Below are 23,052 nucleotides of genomic sequence, written 5' to 3'. Positions count from 1 at the left end.
CTAAACAGTCACCTGGATGAATTCCACAAACACCTGAAACTCCAAAATGCAATTAGTCACCTACACCATCGACTTTTCTCTTACCTTACCCCAAACACCTTTCCCTTCCCAGCATCCTTAGTCCTAAAAGAAGAATCCACTAACTCAGTCACCTGAGCTTAAGTCTTGGTGACTTTTAGCTCTTTGTCTTGAGTGTAAGCAGATGCCTATTCTGAGTCCACCCAAAGGTTTTCATTTCAATATATATAATAAGCAAAATGTTCCTGCCAGGTATCATTCATTCAAGTGGTTAACTTTGTAGGTTTGTTTTCAAATATATTAATGATTCCCTACTGCCCATAAATAAAGTCTAAATTGCCCAGGGTAGCAGATCTCACCCCTAGCTCTTTCTAGTCTGGCCTCTTTCTCTCTCCAAAGTCCTGTAATCCAGCCAAAAAGGATTCCTTACCATTCTCCAACACATTCTACCATAATGTTTATGTCCACAACTCTGCTCCTGCTCTTCCTCCTGCTCGTCCTCCTTAAATACCCTTTGACTCCAGTTCAAATTCTAATACTCCTTTCAACATTCACTCAAATTCTACCTCCTTCATATTTCTCAGACTCTCATTTTCCCCCACCTAAGAGTAATCTTATCTTTTCTGAATTCCCAATTCACTTCTTTACTACATTTTATGACTATAATCAATTTCTACTTCATTACAAATTAGTTATATGCATTGTTTTTTACTATAGCACAAACTCTATAAAGATGTAGAGATTATGTACTAGATATCTTTCTACCCACAGGTAATGTCTAGTAAGATGAACAGTACAAATTAGGTATATAATAAACTTAGTTCTAGATCAATGTGCTGGGATCAAACCCAGGGTCTAGTGCATGCTAGACAAGCACTCTATCACTTTTGGCTTCATCCCCAGCCATTTTTATTTATGTATTTTGAGACAGGGTCTCACTAATTTGCCCAGGCTGGCCTCCAACTTGCAATCCTCCTGTCTCAAGCCTTCCATGTAGCTGAAATTAGAGATATACATCACAGCACCCAGCTAACGTTATAGATCAATACTTATGTATAAAAAAATACTAAATTATCAACATACAGTCATATTATTAAGTGATTTTATCAACAACCACCAAGTGTTTGAGGCATATACAGTTCCCCAGACTGCCTTAAGTATGAGCTTCTAAATATTGAAAAATGGCCTTCCTGTTCTGGTCATGTTTTATCAGTATAGAGAATAAAACTGGAATAATCTATTATGTCGCCTCTGGGAATAGAAAAGATTTTCTATTTCAAATATAGTACTTTGTATCATCATGGGAAACTGGTATTTCAGGGGCTCATGGATTATAACAGGTTCAGGCTTAAAAATTCAAGTAAAGGAAGTAATAAATTATTCAATACAATAATACTTACCATTTATTGAGTTCTCAGTAAGCAGTCCAGACACTATTCTAAGCATTTGATGTGTATAATCTCATTTAATTTTAAGATAGGTACTGTTTTACTTTTTTTAAGATAGTTGCTATTTTAACTTTTTTTTTAATTAGGTATATGAGGTAGCTTACATACATATCCTAACTGTCCATTAGAATAACCAAACAAATTAGTAGAAGATGCACTGATAAGAGGACTATTATATGGAAGTCCTAATCAAGGAGTCCAAAATCCAGGTGGTCTTCAGTTAACTGGATCTAACAGCACTGAGTCTCAGTGTTCCTGTGGGTATAAGGCTCTTCTCACTAGAGCAGCAGTAAGAATCAAATAAAATAATGCATGTGAGCATACAGAGCATTGGACTTATGGCCAAGGATAATCATGATTTGGTACCTTTCACATCTGGTCGATATTGTAGTCCATCATCTTTCTTTCCCAGTAGACTAGTATCATCTGTGTCTATAAGAGAATACAGTTTTTCAAATTAACATATGATATTGAAGTCATACCATGGAACACTCAATTATTTCTAATGCTCCAGGTCCTTTTAACTTTGTACAATTACCCTGCTTATATTTCCCACCATTCTCACTCTCTCTCTCTGACAGATAACACTATGTATATTTATTGTGTACAAAATGATGCTTTGAAACATATAACATTGTGGAATGGCTTTTACCTTCCTCTTTGTCAACTGTCCCTTTTCTGCCTCAGGCTTCAAGGGAGCACAGGTATATATGCTCTTTACTTCATGAACTATAATTTCATTTGGACTTTAGCTCAAATATCATCTACTTTTTTAAAAATCCTTCCTGTGCAAACTAAAACAACACATACCATAAGGAGAAAGAATTCACACTCTCTCCAAGGAACAATGATCTAAAGATTTATCTTCTACCAGTTTTCCTGGAAAACTCAGAATAAAATTATTTTGGAATCTCAATTGTGTTATCAAACATTTTCTAGGGGAAAAAAACACTTGATTTATGAGCTGCATCTGAACTAGGAGACTAAATAAGAACCATAAATACCTGCTAGCACATAAGAGCTTTGGATCTCAATACATAGCCGGGGAGATAATAAAAAGGCACAGTTAGGCTTGACTGGAAAATTACTGAAGGGGCTAAAATAAAACTTAAGGCCTAATCATTCCAAAGCAATCTAAAATCTGCATGAATTTCAATTTAAATTTTCAAGTTTGGCCAAATGCTCTGAACGTGCTATTCCAGGAACTACCAATCAGATACCAGGTTCCTCAGCAAAGATACTCTTTCTCTGAGCTATTCTTCCTACCTAAGCTCTCAATACTACCCAATGAATAAAAGAAGTTATACTTCAAGATTAAAGTCAAGAAGAATATCTATCTGCAGGAGATCTTTGTCAGGAAATGCCTCTTTCTATCATACCCAAAATCATACATCTGGAAATCCTCTGATGAGCTTCTTGAGTACTTTTTGGTACTGCAATCAGTTGGGAAGTATGTCACAAAGATTTATTCAAGATAAGGCAGCAAACTTTGGCATACAATCTTTTTCTTTTAGCTCAGTTAATAGCACACTCCTAAAGTATCCCTAAGTAAGCCCAAAAAAGGAAGGGGTATGGGTAGGAAGTCGAACTAGTAAGCAGAAAAGATGTACAGTCCTCATCTGTAAGAATGTGCTTCTTCCATATATGCTACTGAGGAAGTGCTCCAACACCCCAGCTCATATGAGTACTAGTGAGGAAAAATGATTTGAGAACCTCTGGCTTCAATGACTGTCACTATTTCTCACAGGGGTGTAAAACAAAACAAACCAAACAAACAAAATCATTCTTATACGGTATCTTATAACAAAAGTGAGAATGGCAAACAATTTTAAACCAAAGGGTATCATTTCTTTCTATTCTGTAACTTCACGCCAAAATCTTTAACTGTACATATAACACATATGGGGCAAAAACTACATAGAGATAATATATTTGAAATCACCTTAAACTATAAATATAAATATAAATCTTAATCTCCATGCCAGGATCAGCTCGGTACTAAATAAACCATCAAGCATCGTGATTTATGTCTTCAGAAGACAAAAATAAGTGAAAAAAATATCTAAGTAACAGGAAATTCTGAAAGATGTAAAAAAAGATAAAAAAAAACTTTCAAGAAATTTCTCATTTTACAAATATAAAATAATACCAAGTAAGATTATAGGCATGTAATACTAAAGACAGGTCTCCATGTGATCTTACCTGTGCAATGGCCAAGGTGCCTTATATCAATTTGTTCTTGCTTTATACAAGATGCTTCTCGAACAAAACAAGGATTGTTATATGAACTCCCATCAGAGGCACACACAGGATTAAAACTGTATCCACTGCAATCTATATTACATACACACCTGTTGGAAAAGACAATAATTACCTATGTTTTACAATGAAAGTACCTCAAAATCCTACAACAGCAAAAAAGAACATCTCTCAACTTTTTCACTGCTTTCTAAAACATAAGTCAGTATATTGTTTTATGTCACTGCAGAAACCTTAAGCAATTTGAATACAGGGCTATAATTTTATAATTTTATATAATTTTATTATTATTTCAATAGTTTCTCTTGAATTTTCATATCTAGATCAAAAATAATCAGGAGACATCAAATGTTAACATTGAAATTTTTGGCAAGATGACATAGTGAAAAGAAAACAAAATTATGTTATAAATACAAAGTCAAGAATCTAAATCCTAGTCCTACTCATAGTCACCAGATATATATTCAGATTCTTCCTCAAAGTCTTAGTTTACCAATTTGTAAAACACAGACAATAAAAATATACCCCCTTCACCAAACAACTGAGATTTTAAAATAGAAAAGATATGTAATACGTAGAATACAAACCCTCAAAGTGCTTCCTAGCTACACAACTACTTGTGTGACTGGATGTTCACAAACAGTAAAGTCTACATGGGAATTGGGGAAAAAGGCCAGATTCCATTTCTAGCAACATGTCGTACCAAGAACCTTTACTGACCCTCCTGCTGAAAATAATAGAAAATATTGGGTAAACCATTTTAAATGCACTCATTAGTTGGTAAGAAAGCCAGGAACATTCAGGGCAAAAGTTAAATGAAGAACAGAAAAGGTCAATTGAGCTCTCTATAGCTGATTTTCACCCTGAAGGATTTGCCAAAGTGGGTAAACTCAATTACAACTTTTTTGTTTTGACCCACCTAAAGTGGGGGTCAGGGCGGGTCCAGGACTCAAAAAGCTACAATCCTCAGCATGAGGTTGCCTTACTCCAAGTGAGTTGCATGTTCCAATGGGACTTTTGAAAAACTAAGAAGAAAAGAAAAAGCACTGCCCTGGGCCATGGCATTGAAGAGAGGCAAGAAAACATTTCTCCTGGGAATTCAAAACCACAAACCAGACCTCACAAGGGTAATTACAATTTAAAATTCCATTTGGCTGTTCCGAAAAACCTCAAGCTCAGAATTTATTTTAAGAGGTCAAGAACTGGAAGGGGTCCTAGGCAAATAACAAAATAATGCTCTATTCTTCTCTGGAGAAACCCAACTTTCAATGATTCTCCACAGTTACAGAGAAAAATAAATTTTCTGAGAAAAATAAGCATTAATCGCTCACATCCACACAAACAAAATAAATAACAAACACCATATAGCAGAACAAACTAATTTTCAAAAGAACCAAACAGAACTCCCATGAATAAACAATGTATAACTAAAAACAAAAAATGTGAAGGGCAGATTTAACAGCAGATTAGACAAATTAAAAGAGAATTAGTGAACTGAAAGACAGAGGAAATTGCTCAGACCAAAGTAGTCAAGGACATTGGACATACGAACAAAAGGTTAAGAGGCATAGAAAACAGTATAAAGAGCTCATAAAAATCCACAGTTGTATAGGCATTAAGAGAAATAAGAAGCAAAATATTTTTGGCAATTTCTCTTCAAACTATAAAACTTAAAAAAAATATAGTAATCTAAGTTTCTAAAAAGCCCAACAAATCTAAAACAGAATTAAAAAAAAAAAAAAGAATCTACACACTGAATTATCATAGTGGAATTTTATACCAAAAGAAGAGAATATTTTAAAAGTGACCAGAGAGAGAGATAACCTTCAAAAAAAGTAAGAAGGAAAGCTACAACTGAATTTTAAAAGCAATACTAAGGCCAAATTATTTACAGTCAAAAGATAGTGAAATAATACCTGCAATGTGCTAGATAAAACAGATTATTATATAAAGAGAAATGTCAATCTGTGGTCACACAAAAAAAGTGGGAAAAGGCATGAATATGTGGGTAATGTTAACAAAACACTCACAAAGACAAAGATAGCACTCTGAGTAATTAGCTCTTTTAAAACAGGAAATTAAATGCATTACAATGATAGAATACAAGAGAGGTTGAAATTAAAATGTTTAAATAAAACAGACATTAATGAACTTAACACTGTGCTAATTTGAACATACATGATAAGTTACTGAGATTATCTTGAAAAGCAGAATCTATTGTAAGGGTCCTGCGAACGTGGGAGGAAGAGACCACCAAGAGACCAGATCATGCAACAGCAAAAGGGGATTTATTGAGGATCCAATCCAGCGCGCTGGGGCTCCAGGCTCACTCAAGAAGGGAGAGCGGACAAGAGCCCCGAGCAGGGGTTGAGCAGTGCTTAAGTACACTTTTTTAGGGAGGGCAGGAACTTTAAATACATCATGGTCCCCTTTAACAAATCATCATATACCGCGGGAAAATCAAACAATTCCCAAACATGATTAGTACATTCATTGGCGGGAACAGGTCGGGCGGGAGTGATAGGTCAGTCCTAAGAAGGGGGGTACATTCAAACTGATTGGTTTGGGCCCTGAATGCCTACGTGCCAAACTGCACAGGGTCCAGGTTATTTAACAACTAAATTGGTCAGTACCGGGCATTGTCTTAACTGCCTCAGGAATTTCAGGTTCTGTGTGCAGTTCAGAAACTTTACAATACCTAGTCCTTTACATTTTAACTCAGGCTTTGCAGCTTAGAAACTTTACCCTTTCACTATCATTTTGAAACTAATAGGGAAAATGATTTTTTTTTTAGGCAAAAAAGGAGAAAAAGATAAGACAAAAGCACAAAATATTAGGAAAAAATCAAAATGCATCATTCATTATTCATGATATATTTAAAGAACTAATTTTTATAGTTAAAATTACAAAAATAGGCTAGGTAAAGAGTCAGAAGCCAGCTATATGATGCTTATAAGACACATACATGTTAAGATGTAATAATATAAAAAAATTGAAAATAAAAGCATAATTAGAAATACCACAGCTAGTACGGTTATATTAAATATCAGATATAAGAGACTTCAAGGCAAAAAGAATTAGGAGAAATAAAGACAGTTCCTTCATAAAGTGAAACATTATATTCACCAGAAAAATAATTATAAACATTTTAGAGTTAATTAAACAATGAACATTGACAAAATAACAATGAAATACCTCTCTAACTCATCAAATAGATAAAATATCAGTAAAACTGAAATCTCTGCAGGTGAAATAATTTGATGCTGAGATCTGCTTAAAATACTTCCCCCCCCAAAAAATAAGTGAAGAGGGGGAAAAAAGATGAAACAAAATTGGACTTTTTGAAGATGAGTGATAGATATATGGGGAAGGGTCCACTTCATCTTATTTTCCTTTTCTATGTCTTTGAAGACTTCTTTAACTTTTCATAAAATAGAAGTGTAAAAGGAAAAACGTATAAAGATTTAGGAGAGCAAACAAGAGACTGATTGACTTTGAAATAAAGAATGTCTCATACAGAATATAAACACAAGCTAGAAATAAAAAATAATTATAGCCCATATAACCAAAAAAATTATCCATAATACATAAATATAAATCAGTTTTTAAAAGATGTAATCAAAAGGGAATGGGGGAGGATAAGAAATAACCAGGAATAAAAGAAGCATTTAAGAAGAATGCATATGAAAAGATCTACTCATTAATAATTAAGAAAATGAAAATTAAAAACCACAAAGAAATGTATACAGACTCACCAAATTGGCAAAAATTGAGAACAAGGACAATAAGTGTTGACAAGGATAAGGAGCAGAGGTGGATTCCTACTCTCTACTGGTACAACCACATTGGAAAACAGGCATTACCATGAAGTAAGGTAAACCATACTTGCTCAACAACTGCAGGGTCAGACAAGGCCCTTGAAATTCTCTTATACAAATAAGATTATTCATGAGAACAAAAGACTGGAAACAATCTAAAAATCCATCTATAGTAAATGGACTGTAAAAGTATGTGGTACAAACAACTAAATTCAACAAGCAGTAAAAGTGAATGGGTCACAGCTATGTGCTTCAACATAAACAAATCTCAAAAAACCTAACACCGTGCTAAAAAGGTAAAAAAGAATGCAGTAATATGCTTCTTTTTATCCAAAATTTAAAGTCAATCAAAGCCAAACACTATTTTATTAAGGGATCTATCTTAATATAAACATATTAAAACTATAGGGCAAAAATATAAAGATAACAAGGAAATTATTTACAGAATATTGGTGGGTGAGAGAAAAGAACAAGGAAGACCCTAATGTATTGATAAAATTTTATTTCTTAGCTTAGAAGGCAGGATTTACATCTAAGTCTGTTTTGTATATTAAACCAAACATAAATTTTCATACAGTTTTGAACATCTGCTATGTTTTACAATTAAAATTTTGAAGCACCAGAAAAAAATTTAGTTTATAAGAATAACTTATTATAACATTGTACCAAAAATTTAATTTCTAGAAAACAAGAGGAAAAAGGAGAGCCAGAGATCATAGTTCGAAGTCAGCTAACCAGCTAATCTGGTGAGTTCGAGATAAGAGAAAGGGGCAAAGGCAAATTGAAAAAATAACCAACTATGAGTGGGTGAAAACATACGTACAAATATTTAGGAGTTTAAAAAAGGAGTTTAGAAAGTCATTTATTCCAATCTTGCATCCCATGCAGGGCTCCCCTGAGCAATCTCTATAACTACACTGTCTAGTAACCCCTGCCAAAGCATGTAGTGATGGGCAGCTGGATATCTCATCAAGGCAGGACATATTTCATGGTTGACTTAAGCTGTTCCCTGGGGCTAAGCCTCAAATCTGCATCCTAATGACTTTCATCCATTGACTCTGATTCTGGCCTCTGAATCTACATGTAAAAAGTATCTTCCAGGACTGCCCTTTAAATATTCAGAGATGATCATCATTTTGCACATAGATTTTCGCTTCTCAGGACCAGATTTCCCAGATTATTCAGTGATTCATTGTTGGTTGTAGTGTCCAATTCCCACCATTCTGTTTACCCTCCACCTTCAGTATCTCATAATACATGAGGCAAGGACAAAATACTACCACAGTACAGGAAAACTATTCCCTTAATTGTTCTAGATATGCTAGCTTTCCTGGTAACCACACAAATTTAGGCTCATTTTGAGGTTTTTCAAACATACTCAAGTTTGTAAATATGGTCTGCAAAACATAACCACTCTACTTGGGAACTCAGAGATACATGTACCTCTGTCAAACTTTAGATTGTTTCAGTATATTCAATCTTTTGAGCTCCAGTTCTGTCATTTAACATCTCTCCTAGATTGATATATTTGTAATTTTGACAAGACTACCTCATAGTTTTATCTAAGTCATCAATAAAAGCACTGAACAGAAGAGGATAAAGACAGGGCCATATATCATGTCATTAAAAACCTAACGTCAACATTTCTAGAAAAACTAAGCCATTACTGAACATGTTTTAAGAAAAACTGGGGCTGAGAGTGTGGTTCCACAGTAGAGGGCTTGCCTAGCATGTATAAGACCCTGGGTTCAAGCCCCAGCACCACAGTAAAAATAAATACATACATACATTCAAGTAGACATACATACAAATGAACAAAATGCTATTACCCAGCTAGAAATGTTACCTATTATTTGACCTGATATACACCAAACCAATTTAGTGAATATCTTGCTTAGATTCATAGACACTATAATTAAAGCTCAGCTCTGATACAGTAAATCTTATTTCACCATAAAAAGAAAAAGAGGGCTCAGGGTATAGCTCAGTGGTAGTGTTTGCCTAGCATATGTGAGGTCCTGGGTTCAATCCCGAGCATTGCAGGAAAAAGAAAAAGAAAAACAAGGCACGATTTGTTCTTGGTAACCCCATGCTGTTACCAGAAACTTCAGTATGTGCTCAGAAACAGAGCCAATAAAACAGAAGACTTGAAAGAAATGTAATATTGAAAGGTCACTGAGGTTCAAAGATCACGACTTGTGGAGCACCAAATTTAATAATAATGCTTTTTGTATTAAATGTCCAAAGGTCTTTCCCATTACTTGAACAAAGCTTGAAATACTAAGTCAATTATGAAACCTCCTGGCTTACAATTTACCAAGGAAAGGTCCCACTTCTCTTTTTTTGTTGTTTTTCTACTTTTCCAGTTTCTTCTCTTCACGGATTAGTGTAAGTGGAGTGGGGGTGTCCACATGACAATGACTTGCATTTACAAACTTTCCTGAGTCCTATAATACAATCCAAGATCAATATTTTTTTAAAAATGATACTGCTACTAAAAAATGGGCTTCCTAAGATTCAATCTACTTTTTGCACTAAGGGACAGTATTTCAGAGTGTCTATATGGGGTCTTAATATACACATATTAAGGTTTCATTTCTGAAATGCCACATTTGTAGCACAAATAAATATAACCTGATCTGTACACCGATTGTTATATTTTACAGAGCCCATGCTCATTTTCATTTAGAAAATAGTGAATTAATATATCAAAATAATACAAGGTTTCTAATTACCTCCAAAATCTCCAAAATTACTTTACTGAACATCAAGTCTAAAAATGTTTGTGCATTAAGGATTAATATTGCTGGGCGCAGTAGCACATATCTGTAAGCCCAGCAGCTCACGCCTATAAACCCAGCAGCAGCTCAGGAGGCTGAGGCAGGAGGAGGCTCATGAGTTCAAGGCCAGCCTCAGCAAAACTGCCAACTCAGTGAGACCCAGTCTCTAAATAAAATACAAAATAGAACTGGAGATGTGGCTCAGTGGTCAGTGCCCCTGAGTTCAATTCCAGGTATCCAAACCAAGACTAATACCAACAATGGTTATTCTAGTGGCCTGTGAGCAGGCTGCTGTGAACTTGTAAAATGAGACTAGCAGAAGAGAGGAGATTAAGCAAAGAAACAGACAAAATTAACTACAAAAAGCAATCTAGTAAAGTTAACAGATTTTTCTGGTAAATTCTTCAGAGAAAGGTAACCAAAGGAATGATGCAGAAAAGGAAAGTTCTTCTTTACTTTCAACATGCCTCAAGGAATGGGAAATTTTTAATGATACAATCAAGTAATTGAGGGAAGGGGATAAAACCAAAGGCTTTATGAAGTAAAACAAACTTCTTGTTTGTAGAAAATCAACGGAGAACATAGATAGAAAACCAAAATCAAGGGAAACCCTGCACAGAAAACCAAAAGGTGAAGAATATGGAGAAACAACGAAAGAAAAAGGAGTTTCAAAGATGTAATAGGGGAGAAAGAATAAAGCTCAAACCAAAATAAAGGCATCAGTATTTAAAAATATTGATGGGTTGTTTAAGGTGGGGGCTGGCAAACTACAGACCAAGGCCTAGTTTCGTACACCTCTAAGCTAAAAATGAGTTTTATGTTTTTTAAAGGGGGTAAGTTTAACAGAGACTACATATGGGATGCAAAGCCTAAAGGTTGTGCCATCTGACCCTTTACAAAACATTTGTCTGGCTTAAGAGTGAGTAGTAGGCAAAACTGGCGATGGCAATCCAATAGAAATGATGGCTAGTGAAAGAATCGCAGAATGATTTCAGGACCAAGAAAGGGCTCTATAACAAAGAGAAGACACTGTCACTCTGGTAAGAAGAAACAATACGCACTTGTTTTAAAAAATGGCACTGTTTGTAGTGGGCACTGAGCTCAGCAAGAAAAAGCCTTGAATAAAAGTGTGAGAAAGACTGCTCCTGGGTGGGATGGCACCCCTGCGTCTCGTTCTAAGAACTGTGTGAACCAACCACCATCACTGCTTCCTATGGCATCTGAGGAAAGGTAATTAAATTGGCATCTTAAGTAAAGTCCAGCTCAGGGACACAATGAGCATGGAGGAAAATACTACTCTGCAGAGACCACAGATATTACTGATTACGGTGATTACAGGTGTCTGCAGGCTAGCAACATTGGCAAAGAGCAGGATGCTCACAACACAGAAAGGTGCACTCAACTGAAAAGAAATCACTCTAGTATAAATATGCCAGATCCAAAACATTTAACAACCATTTACCCTGCACCTACAGTGTGGGTATAGTCACATTGGCCTCATTTAATACGGACGACTACAAATGATCAGTAGGGAAACTGAACATGAAAAAGTTTAAAAGCCCAAGATCAAAAGCCAATGATTGGCTGGGACTGTATTTTCTCTATGCTTTACAATTGTGACGAAACACCTGAACATGAGAATCGCCAGATGGTTATATTAAGAAAAATCCTTCCCCTAATCTGCCTTATCTTTTCTCTCCATTCACCAGGTACACTCACCTCAGAGTTTCTTCCCTTCTTCCCACAGTTTCCCCAGATGTCTATCTGATTCAATCCCTCACCTGTGTCTTCTCTCAAATTTTACAAGAATGGCTGAAAAGTAATTCACTGTTAGAAAAAGAACAATGGAAATAAAATCCAATGAAAACAGAAGGAAAAATATATATCAGCAGAAATAAAAATGGTTACTACAGAAAAGATCAATAATGTCTATTGAACAAAGATTCAAATCAACAAAGCAGGATGAAAAGAAAAAAGAAAAGGGAAGAGAAAAAAACACCGGAAAGGAATTAAAAATTCAATGAAGATTCCAATTTAAAAGATAATAAAATATTATCAAAAATCAACTTTATGGGCTGGGGATGTGGCTCAAGTGGTAGCGTGCTCGCCTGGCATGTGTGCGGCCCTGGTTTGATCCTCAGCACCACATACAAAGATGTTGTGTCCGCCGAGAACTAAAAAAAAAACTAAAAAATAAATATTAAAAATTCTCTCTCTCTAAAAAAAAAAAAAAAAAAAAAATTTATAAAAAAAAATCAACTTTATTCTACCAAGCTTGAAAACCTATGTGAAATGAGTAACTTTACAAATATATTATTATTTGACCAAATATATTTGACCAAAAGAAGAAACAGAGCACCAGTGCACACCTATAACCCCAACAGCTCAGGAGGCTGAGAAAGGAGATCACAAGTTCAAAGACAGCCTCAGCAACTTAGCAGGATCCTAAGTAAGTTAGTGAGACTTTGTCTCAAAAAATAAAAGGGCCTGGTGGCTCAGCAATTAAGCACCTCTGGGTTCAATCCTCAGTACCAAAAAAAAAAAAAAAAAAAAAAAAAAAAACCGAAGAAGAAGAAATGAAATTGAATGGTACTACAGTCCTTAAAGAAATTAAATTAGTTGTTTAAAAAAGATCCCTTTGTTAGGCAACAGGCAGATGTGGATAGTGGGAATATGAGGTTAAGGCAATAATTTAATAAAATGGGCCCACTCTGCTGATTCCCACATGCTTCCTTTTCTAAGAAGCAATTTACCTGCATCCCTGCCCCACCGAGGTGGACAGGATATGTCACATTCCTAAGGAAACTACCTGTTCACTGCAGGAGAAATGCAGGCCCAGGATAATGTTGACAGGAGGAACCCAAGTTACTCTGAAGAAGACTTTTGTGACCCCATCCTGAAACTCTGGGAGGTAAGAATAGTTCCTCCTAACCATAAAAAATCCAGTTAGAACCAGTCAGCCTGGACCAAGGTGACCTGGCCTTGCCTTGACAGTGGGGACTTAAAAATCTGATGTCACTCTCCTGTCAGTCAAAAGTCAAGAGGTGGAGCTGGGAAGGACTCTCTGGAAACTTCTCTGGGATCCCCAATAAAATTGGAGTGCCGGAGAGGCATGTTGTCCCTCTCCTCTATGAGAGAACCCACTCTCTCCTCCCGTGAAAGTGTCCCCTTTTCCTTTTCCCTAGCCCTTCAATAAACTCATTCCTATTACCAGTCAGAAGTCTTTCTGACATGATCACAAGAATCGGGGTTTGAAGAGGGGTCTTTGTGGTGCCTCAGTTTCTTGGAAGGCCACAGCTCCGTAACCCCATAAAGATAGATAGCATCAGGCCCAGGCAGTTTGTAAAAACAATTCATGAACACATTCATTCCAATCATTCAATATGTAGATAAAATTTATTCTATCCTTACAAAAATCAACCAGAGACTAGAAAGAAATATTCCCTGATTCTTTTTAAAAGACCACATAATATTAAAAAATTAAAATTACAAATTATAACACTGAATAAAAGCAACTAAAAGACACCCATGAGTCCAAAAGTAGGAAAACAAAGAGTCATTACTATAGAATAAATAACATAGAAAAATAGGATGCTATAAAAAATGAGAACTCAGAACAGAAATGAGCTTTTAGAAATTAAAAATTACAACAGAAATTAAAAACTCAAAAAGAAATGGAAAATAAAGCTGAGAAATATCTTTCAAATAGTACAACAAAAATTTTGTAAAATAGAAATTAGGAGAAAAAAGATAGGCAAGTTAGAAGACTACTCTAGGATATCCAACATCCCAAGAAGAGGAGAACCAGGAACAGAAAGGAAAGAAAAATCATCAAAGAACTAATGGCTACAGGGATGTAACTCAGTCGTGGAGCACTTGCCTAGCAAGTGCACAGCCCTGAGTTCAATCCCGTACTGAAGAACAACCAAAAAAAAAAAAAAATAAGAAGAAGAAGAAAGAAAGAAAAGGAGAGGAGAGGAGAGGAAAAGAAAAAACTAATGAAAGAAAATTCCTAAAAACAGAAGTTAATTAAGGACCTAGAGAAGGGTATACTACTATGACATTTCATTACACTGAGGACCAAAAGATTTTCTATACTTCAGGAAAACAGATAGAGAAAAACCAAATTATACACAAAGAATCAGAAATCATAATGACTTCAGACTTCAACAGCAACACAGAAGGAAAATAGAAATGCTTTCTCAATGCTGAAAAAAATCATCTCATCCAGAATCATGTTCTTGCCAAGTTATAATCAAGCATTAGTAGAACATAAACATGTTCACACATACAAAAACGCTTTCAAACATTTGGTCTCTAAAGTTTTTAAATTCTGTAACTTTTCTCAAGAAGCTACTAGAAGAGGTAATAAAATGGGAGGGTAAAAAAAAAAAAAAAAAAACCAGAATCCTACCACCCTAAGAGAGAAGTAAAGGAATTTCTGGAATGATACTTGTGTTACAATAGAATCTGTTTTCCTAGTTCCTGGCATAGAACTCTGAAAACCCTTGGAATTACCTGAGTGATAGAAGAATCTGACTTCAAGATTCTTCTAAGTGATAGAAGAATCTGACTTCAAGATTCTTCTAAGTGCTGGACCCAGGGTCTCTGGTATACAGGTATATTAGGTATACAGGTATCCCTTAAATTGCATATATGTTTTAAACAATTCTGTAGCAATGTACATTTTATAATAAAAAATTTAAATAAAATACAAAACTGAAGATGAATTGTGCTATGGTTACTTTTTAAAAAGAAAAGACAAAGAATATATGTACATATATGCTTGCAAATGCATAAAATCCGCCTAAGGAGATTAAACAAGAAAGATCACAATGACTGCCTCCGTGAAGACGAGTGAGTGCCTGGGAACAGGGTGGGAGAAAGACCTTTCACTGTACTAAAGGAAAAAAGCTACATGAATAAAGCTTTTCAATATCTAACTATGAATTTCAATAGCATAAGTGCATACATACATAAGTAAATAAATGAAATTGCTTCTATTATTGAGCTTTATGATTTTGGCAAATCATAGCTCCAAGTTTTTAAAATAAGGAAAATACCTTATAACACTACTAACAGAATCAAGACTTCTAAAATGCCATTTGAAATATATCAAATACTGTGCACAACTGGAAGGTATTGTGATTACTGAAAAACATCCATACATTCTCCTCCCTTCCTTTCTTCTTATTCTACATAGAAAGCACCATTTTTTCCCTCAGTTTATTTAGCAGTTAGGAAAACATTAGCCTAAGCTAATTCATGCCGAACTATTTAGATTTAACAAACTTCTAATGAAGCCTGCAAAAAGTTCAATATAATACTAACTATCTCTTTTTCAATAATATCAAATTGTACTGAGCAGCTCTAAATGAGTAAAACCCAATTTTTCATTGTCACTAATTTAACAAAGACATATAAGGGAGCCTACCCCTAAGCTACAAACCTTATAGTAAGTTCACCCAATACAGAAATCAGCAAGACAAAGTGCCTGCCCTCAGGGAGCCTTGTCTGTTTAGTAAGGCCAACAGGATGTAAAAAATGCCACACCAGAAGTTATTTACCAAAACCAAGGAAGAACAAAAAATGTGGTCCTGATGACCACAGAAGAAAGCAAGATAGGCTTCCCCCTCTTGGATGTAAGTCATACTGCATCTAAGTCTAGAAGGAAAAGGAGTTGAACAAGCAAATAAAGAGGGATGAAACTCCAGGCAAAGAAAATATCATGGCAAAGTGGCCAAATAGGTTACAGTGCATTAAGAAAACTGCAGGAGGTTGTGGGGATGTGGAATTTTACATTTTAAAGACAAATCTCAAAAAGAAATCTTTACTGAGCAGGGCATGGCCCACACCAGTAATCTCAGAGACTCAGGAGGCTGAGACAGCAGAGAATCTCAAGTTCAAGGCCAGCCTGTGCAACTCAGTGAGACCCTATCTCAAATTTTAAAAAAAAAAAAAAATTTTAAAGTGGACTGGGGATATAGCTCAGTGGTAAAGTGCCCTGGGTCAGTCAATCCCCAGTACAAAAAGGAGAAGCAGCAGAAGAAGAAAAAAGAAATCTTTATTGGCATCTGTCATGAACTACAGAACTTATTTCTGGACAAAAGAACCTGTCATTACTAACAAACATCCAGATTATACTTTGGACAAAATAATGTTTAATAGTGTTTATTTTCTGTTCTCAGAAAAATACAAAATTATTTTTCCATTATAATCTAAGGGGCCACAGAAGGAAATCATTAAACCTAAATAATTTTAAAAGCCTATTATTATACGTATCTAGAATAAGGCAATACTAAATAACAATTACTGTCACTTCTGATTAGAAAAAATACAGCAGAAAGAATAGAAAATGATAGAGAAGGTACTGCTTTGGTTCTTTTTTTTTTTTAAGCATATAAAGCTTCCAAAAAGAAGGATATTTTGTAGGATACAAATGTGTTGCATTAGTCTTGTTTTAAAGGGAAAAGAATTTTGTTGGAACTTTCAGGCAGAGATTCATCAGACTGTAATACTGTCCAGGAATCTGTCAAAAACAGAAAATGGCACCACAAATGACAAAAATGCCCAGCAGGTGAATTAAGCTGCTTATCAATGTTGTCTGTTACACTGCATACCTATATGATTCTCAGATATTTATATCGCTGGGGGTGGGGAGGGAACAGCAGTTCCAAAGAGGAGATTACATCAAAGAGGCAGAAAAGCAGAGCCCATTTCCATAAAGCGCACCACAAAGTTCAAAAGGAATAATTGGAGGGTTTTTATAACTCACCTGTACTGGCATTATGCCTGATGGTTCTACAGACTCCTCAAACCATTCCTGGGCAGGGATTTAGGTCAGGTATATAAAAGATACTGATGTGAAGGAGTCCTATGATTATGTGGCCCCACTGTCCAGAGAAACAGCTGGTGGCTATCTTGCAGCAATAACTTCCGCCTTGGACAGATTAGAAATACTGTTTAGAAAAAGTGGGGTACGGTACTAAGAACATATGGTTTAAGAAATATAAAGTGCTGGACGGGAGGAGCTCTTTTCAGGTTTCAAGACTTAGCAGAAAGTCTATTCACTATACTTCACCATGGACACAGTGGAATACTGAAACCCTTCTTCGCAAGAGTCATATTTCTTGGAAAACTACCTACTTACTTCTAAATATCAATCTGAAAGGTAAGTAGTTATGGATACAGCTGTTCTAAGCCTACAACACCACTGGAGAAACAGTATGCTTCAGGAAGGAACAGGGAGAAACCTCATAGAAACAAAAATAAAATAAATTATAAGTGAATGAAAATAATCACCAAGTGGACAAAAGTGATAAATTATGTGCAACAAAGTTCATGCACTTAGCTGGTTGCAGTGACACACACCTGTAATCCCAGCAGCTTAGGAGGCTGAGGCAGAAGGATCTTGAGTTCAAAGTCAGGAACTTAATGGGGCCCTGAGTAACTTATCAAGACCCTGTCTCCAAATAAAAAATTAAAAAGGCTAGGGATGTGGCTCTGTGGTTGAGTGCCTCTAGGTTCAATTCCAGTACCCCTCCCCCCCCAAAAAAAAGTTCATGCACTTGGCTCCTAAGAAACCATATAGTCTCATTTTACATTTATAACTTATTTCTACATTAGATGTAGTTATTACAAGTCTACAGTTTCCTATTCAAAGGCAGAAAAGCAAATAAAAAGTTGGGGGCATCTAGAGTCAGGTTCACTAACAACACACACTGTCAACACCCAGAAGCAGCAACTATGAGTCTGACACAGTAGCAACACAAAATTATTTTAAAAAAACAAATGTGAGAATTCAAAACACAAAGCAGAATGGCTTCAGTACAGTAATGAAACAACCACACCAGGAGCCTCTGAGAACATCATCATATTACACATATGTACTTGACACAATGGGTGCTCTGGTCCTCCTGTTTATTAGGAAGGCATTCAGGCTCTCCTGAGCTTACCTTCACCTGTAAAATCAAGATAATACTTCTCTACCTTCCTACCAGACAGACCTGACAGCAAGAGTGGGAGGGGACCACAAAAAAAATGCTCTGAGAACTATAATACACTTTACAAATTTTAACATTAAGCAAGTTCAAGGTCAACCTCAGCAACTTAGTGAGAAACTGTCTCAAAAAATAAAAAGGGGTGGGGAATTAGCTCAGTGGTAAATTGCTGCAGTCTGGCTGGGCACAATTCAGGAGCCACTTGTCAAAAGAAACAAACTTTATTTTTAAAACTACAAACACCACACAAAACAGCTCCTCAGGAAAAACCCTCAGAGCCCAACTGCCACCACCGGCTTCCACACGCCTCTCCCGCACACACCAACAACCACCTCCCACAATCCTCCTGCTCTTGAGGCCGATTGGCTAGGTCGTGTGGGCGGAGCCAAAGAAGTCCCCCAATGAGCAGTTCCGTAGTCTGAAGGGCAGGGAAACAGCCCAATGAACATGACCGCAGAGGAGCCAATCAGCTAGATGTTGCTGGGGCCACTGTGAGCCAATCATCAGCTGGCAGCTTGAAGGGCAGGGAAACAGCCCAATGAACATGACCGCAGAGGAGCCAATCAGCTAGATGTTGCTGGGGCCACTGTGAGCCAATCATCAGCCCGCAGCTGGAAGTTTGCTGGCAGCTGGAAGTTTGCTGGGGCCCCTTTGGCTGTGGCTCTCAACAGTAAATGTTCCTAGGCTTAACCCCAAGTACAAAAGAAAAGAATATGTTAAAATGTAACTAAGTGTGGTGGTGTACACCCATAATCCCAGTGACTCAGAGAAGGCTGAGGCCGGAGAATCACAAGGTTCAAGGCCCATCTCAGTGAGACCTTGTTCTAAAAATAAAAAAACAAAAAGGACTGAGGATGTAGCTCAGTGGTAATGCATCCCTGGGTTCAATCCCTAACACCCCTGCCAAAAATTGTACATATGCATATATATGTATATTAGAATATGATATATTATATTTAATAAGGCAAGAAAGCACATAATATATTTAAATCAAATTTCATTAAAATAGCTAAATGAAAAATATGGTATTAGTCTTTTTTGCTACACATGATAGTAGAGTGTATTTTGAAATATTTTACATACATGGAATATAATTTATTCTAATTAGGACCCCATTCTTATGGTTGTACATGATGAGCAGCACTACTCTTAATACCAAAAAATTAATTTACATGGCACCCAAAATGCTGAAGTTTTTAAAAACTTAATTATTAAGGACAAAAACTTTAAATCAAGAGAAAAGTATAAGTTTCTCTTTGGAAACTAGATGGGTTATATAGCTTTTCTTCTGATAGGAAGAATTTTTTTTAAAAAAAATGAGAAAATACAAAATATTTTTAGTGGATGTACCCATAAAAAAATCTAGTCGGGCACGATGGTGCACACCTGTAATTCCAACAGCTTGGGCGGCTGAGGCAGGAAGATCACAAATTCAAAGCCAGCCTCAGCAACTTAGCATCTCAAAATAAAAAATAAAAGGGGCTGAGGATGTGGCTCAGTGGTTAAGTGCCCCTGGGTTCAATCCCCAGTACCAAAAAAAAAAAAAAAAATCATATGCACACACACTCGCACACACCCTAATGTAGTTACATTCTAGAGCACTATTTTATAAACCATTGGTGATAATCACTAGTGGATTATGAAGTCAATTTAGTGGATCACTATGACCTTTTTTATCTTGCATGGTACTAGAGATCAAACCCAAGACCTTGAGCATACCAGCCAAATACTCTACTACTAAGCTACATCCCCAGCTCTTTTTATTTTATTTTGAGACAGGGTCTTAATAAGTTGTCCAGGCTGACCTCAAACCTCATTTCTCCTACCTCAGCCTCCTAAGTAGTTGGGATTACAGGTGTGTACCATGGAGACCGGCTTCTACAAACATTTTTTAAGAAAATAGGAAAGGAAATATTCAAGTGCACTGTATTTAATAAAGGTATCAATCCACAGAACATTGTTGTTCTTAACACATATTAGCACTATGTGTATATGTACAAAAGTGCTGTGTAATAAGGTCAATGCCTTTCTTACATGAGGCATAGTCAAAAAGTCTGAAAGTTATTGATAAGAAAATCAGTAGTCATTTGGATTCTAGATGGCAGCTGAGGACTATGAAAAGCGCTAGTTCTTAGAATGACCAGGAGACAGGAAGTTAAAAACCTCACAGCTAGGACCAGGTCAGCTAGATGGAGAGGAGGGCAATGTTATTTTTAAAAATTCTTCAGGCATTCTGGTACTTGTTATTCATCCTCATTCCAGCCCCCATTCCCTATACTTGTGTTCTACAGCACAGCAGAGTGACTAAGTGCTTAATAATCTATTATATATGTCACAAAGAATTAGAAGAGGGGAACTCAAGGCTCCAAACATAAAAAATGCTAAGGAGACAGGAATGCTAATTACTCTGATTTGATCAATACACACTGCGTCCATTTACTGAAGTATTATACTACCCCTCATAAATATGCACAATTATTACGCATTAATTTAAAGTGAACAATTTTAAAAAAGAGAGCGAGATCACTAACTGGCTACTCACTACTGGGGGAGTAGAAGAGGGAGACAAAAGTCAAGAGTGATGCAGTGTGAGGAGGATTCAATCTACCATCGCTGGCTTTGAAGATGGAAGGAACCACAAACCAAAACATAAGGGCTGCTTCTAGAAGCTAGAAAGATTAAAGGCACAGATTCTCCCTGAGAGCCTTAAGAAAAGAATGTAGTGCTGCTGACACTTTGATCCCAGCTCAGAGACCACCTGTGTCAGATTTCTACTCTACAGAACTGTAAAGCAATAATGCAGTTATTTTAAGCCAAAACACACAAAGCAACCCCCCGCCAAAAAAAAAAAAAATTTTATCAGGAAGCTACCTTGAAGAAAGAAAGAAGCATTCTTTACAGTAATAAAAAAAAAAAGACAACTTATGCAAATGAGGTCCAAAAAAACACTGTCCTAAGTTTGTAAAAGATAGGAGAATCCACTCCATCAAAACCCTGGTTTTGGTCCTATTTCCTCATCTGAAAAATAAGAAGATCAAACTAAAAGATCCTACCCAACCTTAATAATGACTCTGATGGCATTTATAATAATTCATGACAAGAGTGTTTAGTTTATAATAATAAAAAATTTTAAAACAAAAAGTTTGCCTTTTTATATGACAATAAATAACATCTTAAGTAATAGGTTTACATATGAATATTTGAGTCTTAATGGCTAATGTCGTATTTCTGCACATCTAAAAAGTCTAGCTAGCTAGTTAAAAATTATCCTTAGGTGATGATGTTACTTTTCACTTGGTGCCAATCATGGATAGCACAATGAAAGTACCTTGAAGGAGTTATATAACCTCCATATATCTTTCTTGTTGCTACGGTTCATTTAAAAGTTAAATTTTTAAAAATGATTGTTGAGATATATTTACATTGTTAAATTAACTGCAATCAAAATGTTTTATAGACTAAAAGGTTCAATATTCTTAAAATTTCCTTTTAAGATACAAAAGGAAATTCTATAGTAGAATTTAGTTTCATCCTTTATTTTCTAGATGAAGGTATCAATTACTTCCTCAAGCTTTTTTTGACTACTGTGTGGTCTTGACTGCGATCCCAGACTCTGTGCTCCTTCCCTGATGGTAAGACCTATATGTTCCTTACTATCAGTAAGCCTTTCCTGGTCTACGCCCACTCCCTTGTACTTAGGGCCTGCATGTACAAGAATGAGAGCTACAGTTCTAAGATATGCAGAACTTAATATATGTGTTATTTTAAGCCAAAACACATATATTATTAGTACCTAAAACAGAGTTGCTCTGATTGAAAATATGATACATTTTATGAGGCATTTATTCACATAAAGATGTGTATTTTGTCATACAGATATCATATTTGGGGCTACCTTTGCAACGAGCTGGAATCTGTTTTACTTCTAAGCAAAAGACCTCTAGCTCCTTCTATTTAGAAATGAAAAATGACAGCAGAGAAATACATAAAATAAGGCTGAATAGAGGTACTGTCAAAGGAATAAAAACAGACCAACAGAGCCAGCCAATCAATCATTGATAGCTATACTATAGACTGCATACACACACACATACACACACATGGGTGTTTCATCATGCCATGAGTATAAATCAAGAGGAAGATATCTTTCATCTTTTCTTTCTTTTCATTCTAAAAGTCCATATTGCCCATCATCTCTCTTGCTCTACTGGCTAGTATCTGCTTGGGAAATTTTCTCCCAAATCAAATCACTCTGGTTGAACCGAGCAGACACAGGCGAGTCCAAATGACCCAAGGACAGAAATAGAGTAAATTCAGGTCTTACCGAATTCACTTCTCACTGAACTTGCTTATCTTTTGCCAAGTTTCACCTACACTGAACTATCAGGCATTTAATTTTACCAAATGCCATCCAAATAGTTGATGTTGCACCATAAATACTGAAAATGGAATGATCTTGATTTTTAATACTCCCTTTGGACATTAATGCTAATTAGATCTAATTACTACTATTTTGTGAAAGGCACTCAAGGGCTAAATAAAAGATGGGACTGGAAAATACACACCAAAAATATGTAAAAGTAAGGAAAAGAAAGTGCAAATCTCTGTAAAATAAGCATTTTGAAATATGCACTAAGGGGAAATGGAGGAAGTGAACAAGATCCATTTGTGCAATCAGGTCTTAAAGTCAGCAAACTTTTAAAATCAAACAAGCATAAAGCAGGCACTG

At 35.9% G+C, this 23,052-nt stretch overlaps 1 protein-coding gene across 1 annotated transcript in view; it reads right to left on the bottom strand.

Annotated features, from left to right (window-relative positions):
• The window catches only part of Tmeff1 (transmembrane protein with EGF like and two follistatin like domains 1), a 91,772-nt gene that overhangs the window by 22,277 nt on the left and 46,443 nt on the right, over positions 1–23,052 (bottom strand). The window contains exons 7-8 of the mRNA XM_077797353.1: positions 3,669–3,817; positions 1,833–1,898 (exon numbers count right to left, since the gene is read on the bottom strand). Of these exons, the coding sequence (XP_077653479.1) occupies positions 1,833–1,898; positions 3,669–3,817 (215 nt within the window). The remainder of the gene's footprint in view (positions 1–1,832; positions 1,899–3,668; positions 3,818–23,052) is intronic.

Source organism: Urocitellus parryii, chromosome 4 (assembly GCF_045843805.1).
Source record: "Urocitellus parryii isolate mUroPar1 chromosome 4, mUroPar1.hap1, whole genome shotgun sequence".
NCBI lineage: Eukaryota > Metazoa > Chordata > Mammalia > Rodentia > Sciuridae > Urocitellus > Urocitellus parryii.
The sequence above is the reverse complement of the archived record's forward strand: the minus strand, read 5'-3'. Positions and strand labels throughout refer to the sequence as shown.